Here is a 10,000-nt window from a genome sequence, read left to right on the forward strand (position 1 = left end):
GGATGAAGCCTTGCAGATGACTCTGTGGTTAGTTAGTGTGTGTGTGTGTGTGAGAGACCCAATTCCTGCCTCTACAGCCAAGGGCAATGCAGGAAGTCAGCTCTCCCCTCCTGTCCTGTGAACTCCCATGGTGAACATTGGTGTGTGTGTGTGTGCACGCGCATGTGTGTGTGTGTGTCTGCGTGCATGTGCGTGTCTTCTCTACTTAACCCTGTGCAAATATACTTAAAATTGAAAAAGAAAACAAAAACACTAACCAATTCTTGGCATCTGCACTTATTGTGTACATATAGTCTTGTATGCTATGATTATGTCCTCAATTGTAAGTCGCTTCGGATAACAGCGTCAATGTAATGTAACTGGATAAAAGGTGCCACACAACAGGCTCCCTGATGGTCGACTCCCAAACTTGGTTGCCTAAGTAGTGCACCCTCTTGTGAGGCCCCTTGTCTCTCATTATAGGCCTCCTCCTCAGACACCAGGGGAGTGAATCAAAGTGTGCTTAACACACATTAGTGGCGTTTCTCTGGGATTAGGATCCAGAAGCAGCCTCGGGGCTAAACCTACTTCTGTTCCGACTGAGCAAAGGGACGAGAAAAACTAGTAGACTTGAGTATAGCATAGTTTCCAAATGGCTGAAAAGTCAAGGCAGTGAGTGCGAAACGCCAAACCCACCATTTTTTTTGTAAATTAAACATATTTTTATTATTTTCCCTCTGAGCATGCCACAGTTTGTCTCCAACGGCTGGAAGTCTATGCTGTAAAGGGCACATTACAAAAACCCTATAAAAATGAAAATGAATGATCATTTTCATTCTTGAGGGTTCTAGTGTTCAATACTGTCAGAAGCACATCATAACAGCGTTCAACAATTGTACAAATGAACAACTGTAAGTCTTTATGTACCAAGTTGTTTACTGAAAACACGATTCGACTTCCTCTCTTGGGCCAGTGTTGTCTCTGCTCTGCTAGTGTGTGTGTGTGTGTGTGTGTGTGTGTGTGTGTGTGTGTGTGTGTGCATGTGTGTGTCATCTCTTTCCTCTTTGACTGTGTTGAAGCTACAAACCAGTTTTGCCCGCACACCACCCTCACTGCACTGCCTGAGCAAGCTCAAACCGGCTCAGCAAGATAGCCACGCACGCACGCGCGCACGCACGCACGCACACGCACACACACACACACACACACACACCTTACCCATATATCAGCCTTAGTGGTGATGGGTTTCCCTGCATACAGGTTCACCATCTCTGGGGCTCGATATGACAGGGTTGTGTACCTGTGAGTGAGTGAGAGAGAGAGAGAGAGAGAGAGAGAGAGAGAGAGAGAGAGAGAGAGAGAGAGAGAGAGAGAGAGAGAGAGAGAGAGAGAGAGAGAGAGAGAAAATGAGAATGTTTTTAAAACTTGTTAACCTACAGCCTCCTTAATGTGCTGACAAATAAAACGTTGGTGTCATTAGTGTACAAAACGCTGAAATTCCACTGGTGATAGTAATTAATCTACATCACCACTTTATACAACCGTCTCGAAATTCCTTTGGAAAGAGAAAGAAAGAATGACGAGGAAAGGCCGGAGTGAAACGGTGAAGAGGGTAAAAAGCAGATGACACACAAAGATAACAGAGCACACAAGAGGGAGAGGGGGAGACAGCCAGACATGGACAAGGCTCTTGGGTACAAAGGCCTTCTTCAGTGTCACTGGTCTTCTCACTGTGTGTGCTGTGTGCGCGTGTGCGTGCGTGTGTGTGCGTGTATGTATGCGTGCGTGCGTGCGTGTGGGAGGGGGGTGTTACTGACTGTTATGCAATCCAGGCCTGCCAGTACGTACAGCTGCAAAACAACTTGTTATCCTGAGTCGACAGTTCAATGTTGAGACATGGACGCTGCTGACTAAATCTTGACTAACTCAAGTGAGCTCAGTGAACACACACACACAACCCCACAGACGCACAGTCACACACAACCCCATACAGACACAGACACAGACACACAACCCCAGACAGACAGACAGACAGACAGACAGACAGACAGGGCTGGGTCCGGTCTACAAAATTACACATACACAATGTACTTATTGTTAATCACACACAACCACTTAAACATATCGGCACACTAATAAGTAAACAACTGGCCAGTCAGCTTCTCTCTGCCTCTGACACACACGCACGCACGCAAGCACATACACACACACATTAAGGTTTGAATTCCTAAAGAAGGGGTCAAGCAGAGTATATGTTTTGAAAGTGTGAAAAGAAAAATCTGAATCTGCAGATAATTTAATGGAGTTACCAGATGGCAAAAAATGAAAAAAAACCCACTTGCATAGGAATGTAAGGCCATTAATGTAGATCTGGTGTTGGGGACCCACACGCACACACACACACACACACACACACACACACACACACACACACACACACACACACACACACACACACACACACACACACACACACACACACACACACACACACTAGAGTGTGGCTCGGGCCGTTTTTTTTTATGTCCGAGCCTGGCCCTCAGCCGACAGAAAAGTGATCGACACCGACCCGAGCCCGAGACTAATTTAAATGTTTGTGTCCGAACCCGTCCGAAGTCCGAGACCACTGTAATAACAACAGAACCTGTGCGCAAGCAAGATTTTCTATGTGGGCTCCTCCATACTCAAAATAGCACGTGATAAATAGCCAGGATAGGCAAAGACGTTAGGATGAGGCAATTTGCAGTAGCCTAATTTAGTTACACACGCATAGTAAGTATAAACACACACACACGCGCACACACACACACACACACATGTGACAGCGCAGCTTATGTTTCTTTCGGTTAGACTAACCAGAGATGTTGGGTGCGGTGATCGAATGCATGGGAGGGGCGTGAGAGGATAAGAAAGGCGAAAACTAACGAATACGTTTTGGAAGCAGTAAGCGCGAGGCTACTGTAGTTCTAGCATTTGTTATGTTACTATTAGTGCAAATAAATACCAGCGAGCCCCGTGGAGCTGCCGCTCCTTGTCGTTAAGAAGGATGGGCTATAAGTTAACCCCGACAGTAGCCTGTTTGGCCCTCCAAGAGAATGCCATTTCCCCTGATGTCCATGCGGTCAATATAAAATCAGGAAAGGTTGCACGCGCAGTTACAACTGTACAGTAAAAGTGACACCAATTAAGAACCTACGTGAAGGACATGGCATGTAACAGCGGACAAAATAGTAACAGGAAACCTCTCCGCCCTACCTTACTCCACGTAGCGCGTGCGTCTTCTTAGTTATCCATATTATGCTCCTTGCTAGCCCATGCTGGAATGTAATCCTTGGCGAACAATGCAGTGACAAACTTCGTCATTTTATGTTCAACATTCAAGACAGCCTCGAAGACATGGCCTACACTAGGCCTACAACAAAAGACCATGCGTTCACTGACAACTGTTGATTTGGCGCTTATTAAGAAAGCAAGTTGACTCGGCATTCCTGCTCGGCTGACTCGGAGTGGGCGTCCAAATGTTGCCACTGGTAACTGGCGCGTGCATACAGCCAATAATAATCACTCGCACGAGTGCCGACCAACATTTTCATTTATGCATATTCAATTACTTATTTTTTAATCACAAAACTGCCGTTTGCATGAACTGAAACGTTTCCTCTGATTGCTTACAATTTTCACAATGTCTGTTTGCTTCAAACCCGAGCCCAACCCGAGTCCGACAGAAATTATATTTCTTTTGTCCGAGTCCGGCCCGGCCCGTCGGGTTCCGACCAGGCCCGTCAGGCTTCGGTCGGGTTGTCATGCTCTCACGCACGCACGCGCACGCGCACGCACGCACGCACGCACGCACGCACGCACGCACGCACGCACGCACGCACGCACGCACGCACGCACGCACGCACGCACGCACGCACACACACACACACACACACACACACACACACACACACACACACATAGGCACACTGTTCTGGATGTGGCAACAAATACAGCAAAGTAGCCACATTAGGTACAAGACACACATGGACACACACAGCTCCATAGAGTACATGACTTTTCATGAACACGTGCACATGCACACACACAATAACTGCCGCAGCTCTTATCCAGACACCCTCTATTTTATACTTTTGAAATATAATTACTGCCATCAGGGAATAGATTTCGCTACCCTGCTCTTTCCAAGAACAGAACCAAACAATCTTTTATTCCACAAGCCATTAGCCTTTTTAATAAGCAAAAACCCCCATCTTAATTTTTACATTTTGATTTTATTCCTAATTATGATTGTGCAGCAACTACTCAGCGGGCCTGAGCAGAGGAGCCATATCCCTATTTTATTATTTTTATTACTCATTTTTAGCCCATCGCATTCTATTGAGGATACACTTTTAACTTCTAAGGGTTTTATTCTAAGGTTGTTTATTTACTTTCTCTTGCTGTTTCTTGCACATTCCTCTAGTATACTTGATATAGGATAGGCCTACTTAGTGCTATTCACTTCCCCTACCTAATGTACTTGCACAGCCAGCGTTTTTTGCACACCATTGCATTTGGTCATTGTGTGACACCAGTGGAGTTGAAAGTTGAGCGGAACTGTTGAATAGTTTGTCCTGTCCTGTCCTGCCTATTGTCATGTCATGTCTGTTATATCTAGGTGTGTATTGTATGTGTTAAATCTTTGTTTTTATCATGTCATAGGCAATACAACCTGCCTAATGTGTACCTTACCTGTTGACATGCTGAAATTCCTCATTGGGGATAATAAAGTTTCTAACTAACTAACACACACAGGCATACCCACACACACACACACACACACACACACGCACGCACGCACGCACTTAACACACACGATTCGTAGAAGTTTTTAAACCAACCTTAACCTACATAACCGATATAAAAACAAGCCAGTGTAACATTTTATTTCAAAGGTCACTATTCAAATGTATCCTTACGTAACATCATTTAATTGTACGCAGAATGTGTGTCCCCTCCACCTGGTGCCCTTAAGCAAGGCATCTTACCCCACATTGCTCCAGGGACTGCAACTAATACCCTGCTAATAACCGTAAGTCGCTTTGGATAAAAGTGTCAGCAAAGTGAATTGCAGTGTAGTGTACGTACCGTACGTAACATACCAAACCCTTGCCAACTCAAAGCCCTTCACACACGTCATGATTGTCTAACAGGGTGCATCAAATGCCTCCAGTTTAGCCAATTTGATCCATACTAAATGGTGACAAAATGGGTTTGAATTCCATTTCAGTAAATGGGCCTTTTAAATGAATATCAGATAAAAGTTTGTTTTTGAGGTGGTTTTCATTGAAAGTAGTAAGGTGAATCATCTGGAAGAATGTTCCAGGGTTCCAGGATCCTTAGGGTTTGATGCACCCTACGGACATGGTCCTTCTCACTCTCTGTGCGTGCGTGCGTTGGGGGAGTAGGAGAGGGAGGGAGGGATACTAACTGTTATGCAATCTAGGCCTGCCAGTACGTACAGCTGCAAAACAACTTGTTATCCTGAGTCGACAGTTCAATGTTGAGACATGGACGCTGCTGACTAAATCTTGACTAACTCAAGTGAGCTCAGTCAACACACACACACAACCCCACAGACGCACGCACACATGCACTCACACACATTTTTGATGCACCCTTTTGTCTAACCAGCTGGGCTGATTGGCTGGCTGGCGTGCCTAGTGTCTTACCTCTTGATCTCGTCCTCCACGGCGGTCACTCCATCCTTCTGTGGCTGCAGGACCTTGTGTGTGGAGCTGCCAAAGTCACACAGCACATAGTTGCCCTGGTCATTCAGCAAGATGTTCTCAACCTGAGACAGAAACACACACACACACCATACACACACAAATGACCATGAACTACACAGATTTTCTCCATCAAATGTGGCATATTGGTCAGCCCTAAGCCAGTTAAAGTGAGATTCAAAATGCTTTTCTGCTGCTTTTCTGTGAGAAGTGTCTTGACTCTGTGTGTGTGTGTGTGTGTGTGTGTGTGTGTGTGTGTGTGTGTGTGTGTGTGTGTGTGTGTGTGTGTGTGTGTGTGTGTGTGTGTGTGTGTGTGTGTGTGTGTGTGTGTGTTCTGTCTGGTGTATTTATCAGACACACCTGATCCTTAGCACCCCAAGTGTTGTCAAAACTGTGAAACTGCAAGTAGAAGTTCTCACAGCAAGATCCGCAGTGCTGCACCCTCCCGTCCTTACCCGACCCCAAGAGATGAATCATCCTTTTTAAGGAGGGATTAGACATGCCCCTGTGTGTGTGTGTGTGTGTGTGTGTGTGTGTGTGTGTGTGTGTGTGTGTGTGTGTGTGTGTGTGTGTGTGTGTGTGTGTGTGTGTGTGTGTGTGTGTGTTAAACACATCTGATCCTAATCCCCTTTGCCACTCTGCAAATGAGCCACCTGAGCCTTACTTCTTAACTGTATTTGCACTTCTCATAATCTGTTTATTTTTAAAAAGTCATTAAATACACAAATACACCTGTCCTGGAGTGTTGGTGGGCTAGACGGGTGTCTTCTTTAAAGCAAATTTAGAGGCCTTTGTAAACAATGAACCCTTCTGAGGTCCTGTTTACACATATGTGGATGTTTCATCAACACATATCAGATATGGTTAATATGCATTATGTCCACTTTTTTAAATGATGTGTTAACTTCAAAGTCCACCACAGAGCCATAGTGTTAAGGTGCATCAAGTGCCTTAATGTTTTTGAAAATCCTGCTCTGCTCTCTTTGTACTTTCAAGGAACAATTACTTCCATATAAAAGCTTTGAAATGTAATCAATGTTAAAGGGTGGCATAATAGGCTTGGACATTTGAATGGCAGTGAATGGGTGTTTTAGCTAAATCAGTGAAAAGTTTGACTATTTTCATCTTAACGATTCGGGAGAAGAATGATCCAGTTGCCTTTCGGCTTTCCCAGATTTGAAATCCCTCGTGCATGTTTTTTGCAGCCTTCCTTTAGCAAGTTTTACCCCCAATGCCCAAATCCTTTAGCCATGTTAAAACACCCATGTACCCATCCTTTAGCCATGTTTTGGGTGGTTGATAAGCTGGGGAAGTGAAAAGTCAACTGCATATTCCAGAAAGCACACACCCATTCGTGTTGATGTAACAAGCGTTTGAGCAGAGAGTGGAGCTGTAGATGATGGTTTTAGACTTTAGACACTGGTGGACCAGTGGGCTTGGCCTCAGCTAGCCTCCGTTGACTGTCCCCGCTTGGGGTCAATGCACTACTCGGGGGCTGGCCTGGGGCACTGGACAGAGGTAATTCCATTAAGCCTGCAGGGTAATTTGGTTGCCTGGAGTGGTCTGCTGCTTCTGTGTGGGCTGCTGTAGTGTGGTGAGGTGGTATGGTGTGTATGCTGCTTCTGGTGGGGTGATGCGGGGTATTGTACATTGCAGTAAACATGAAGCACACACTTAAGTGCAGCAATCAGTCTTACATCAGTTCACATACACACATGCGCGCTCTCTCTCTCACACACACACACACACACACACACACACACACACACACACACACACACACACACACACACACACACACACACACACACACACACACACACACACACACACACACACACACACACGTGTTAATTTTGTCATCCATTTTTTTATTTAGTCTTAGTCTTAGTCTTGTGTCAAAGTCCATTCTTAGTCTTCGTTGCTTTTAGTCTTTCAAAAATCATTTTTGTTTAGTTATTATTTAGTGGACTAAAATTCCTCAACATTTTTGTCTAGTTTTAGTCTTTCACAAATCATTTTTGTTTAGTTATTATTTAGTCGACTAAAAGTCCTCAACATTTTTGTCTAGTTTTAGTCTAAACATTTTAGTCTTTAGTTTAAGTCACAATACAATAAAACACAAGGCCTTTAGTAATGCACTGAGACTTGGTTATTGCCATTCTGGTAAAGCAGTCAATAGTGCATACAAATGTGAATGTGTCGCTGGTGCTACGTATTCGTAAAGGGATTTTTGTTTTGTTAGAGAAGCTTCTCCCCCAATATTCGTTAGAGTCAGTCTGCTAAAAGTAAAATCGGTGGATGGATTCAGCTGTAATTAATCATTTTTTAAATCCCATAGTGTCCCTTTAAAGGTTAATTACCAATTAACAATTAATTTATAGGTTTTAGTTGTGGTTGTACCAATTTATGTCTGAGCCCCCCAAAAAAGTCTACGTCTTGGTCGTTTTTAGTCTTTCACAAATCATTTTTGTTAGTCAGAATTTAGTCGACTAAATGTTAGTTCTTAGTCTTAGTCACTTTTAGTCTTTCACAAATCATTTTTGTTTAGTCATTATTTAGTCGACTTAAAGTCCTCAACATTTTAGTCTCGTTTTAGTCTTTCACAGATCATTTTTGTTAGTCAGAATTTAGTCGATTAAACTCTCAAAAGGTTAGTCGACTAATATATTTAGTCTTAGTCTAGCAGGGATTAAAGCAAAAAAAAGTCATCTGACTGAACTTTTTTACCGGTTAGGTACCCGATCGAGTATCACTCCGTAACCCTACGAAAACCAATGTAGCCAGGCTCTGCCCTCGTAACGAAATATACACTGGTTTTACGCAAGGAATGGTGTCAGAGGCTCAGAGCCAGCGCTAGACATAGGCAGACAGGGCAGTCGCCTAGAGCAGAATAGGCCTATGTCTTGAGGGTGCTAGTAATACCAAAAACTGCCACAAAATCAGAGCTTCAACCAACATAAAACTTTACACTTCACAATAACAATGAATATTCATTATACACTAAGTAGGTCTGTATACACTCAATATGAATGTACCTGTAGGCCTAGGTACTAAATCAGATGTGCTCAATCAGATGTAGGCCTACAATGCTATGCTTACAGATGCCAATTCCTAAATACAAAAAAAAGGGAAAGAGGGAGAGGGGGCAGGCCTAGGCCACCAGATTGCACTGAACTGCAATTTGGGGCAGGTTTTGGTTATTTCCTCTTATTTCTACCCATTATTTATGAATTGTTCACAACATTATGCAGAATGGATTCACAATGAGTTTTGCTTCAAAATGGTAGCTGATCTCACAGAATTATTGACTTGGAATTGCAATGAGTTGATACAGCGATCCCATTATGGTTTTTGTTGTTGTTGTAGTAGTAGCAGGCTATGGTATATTTTGTCTTTCACATCAGAATGGGCAAAACACTGTTCTGGTGAAAGCACTGAGTGCGCATTGCTTGCAGTTGTATTTCTTACATTTAAAAAAACAATGCACTGTCTGGTCATAGCAATCAGAGGGAGAGAAAACTAGTTGTGGTTATTTGTATGTTTTTCACCCTTTTTTCACTATTCATCCTGTTACGAACAACTTGTTGACGTTTACAAACAGGGTGCGGACGGTAGTCTGCCTCTGTGTTCTACCGTTTTTGAAAACCTATGGCTACTTTTTTGCCTCTCGATGTGCGGTGCCAGGCAGACGCTTACCATTGATATAAAAAAAACGTCCCCAATTCCTGCACGCACTCGTGTTCTCTCATACAAGCTGACCACGACGCACGCAGACACGACACAGTCACAGCCAGACGTCTATCGTTTAAACAAAAGTATAACACACTTTCTCCAAGCTTGTCGCGCAACTTTCCACTCGAATCAAGGCAAATCGCCCACCCATCAAGCCCTGTGCGCAGTGCGCAAATAACTGAACTCAAACGAAACGCAAAGTCCGAGAAGATGGACACAGACGTTGAGCCACTCAAAAACAAGCACGCACACACAACTGTTGCTGCACACTATTCCAGTTAGCAAAAATAGCATCAAACAATAAGCCTACAACAAGCCTTGAAAGTGAAACAAAACATCGAAACGGCATTATATCGACCATATGAGTCCACCCATCAGGACACTGCTTCCCAGAACAAGACGTGGCATAAAATATTGGCTCTGCCTGGGATAGCAACAGTGACTCCTGTAAAATGCAACCCATGTTTAACTTATTTCTTGAATATATATCGGCAACAACAAAGTTAATCTGCTAT

General features: G+C 43.8%; 1 protein-coding gene across 1 annotated transcript in view; it reads right to left on the reverse strand.

The window, feature by feature from the left end:
* The window catches only part of bmp2k (BMP2 inducible kinase), a 98,497-nt gene that overhangs the window by 38,400 nt on the left and 50,097 nt on the right, over positions 1-10,000 (reverse strand). The window contains exons 5-6 of the mRNA XM_063195775.1: positions 5,694-5,815; positions 1,198-1,279 (exon numbers count right to left, since the gene is read on the reverse strand). Coding sequence (XP_063051845.1) covers positions 1,198-1,279; positions 5,694-5,815 — 204 coding nt within the window. The remainder of the gene's footprint in view (positions 1-1,197; positions 1,280-5,693; positions 5,816-10,000) is intronic.

This window comes from Engraulis encrasicolus, chromosome 3 (assembly GCF_034702125.1).
Source record: "Engraulis encrasicolus isolate BLACKSEA-1 chromosome 3, IST_EnEncr_1.0, whole genome shotgun sequence".
Classification (NCBI taxonomy): Eukaryota; Metazoa; Chordata; class Actinopteri; order Clupeiformes; family Engraulidae; genus Engraulis; species Engraulis encrasicolus.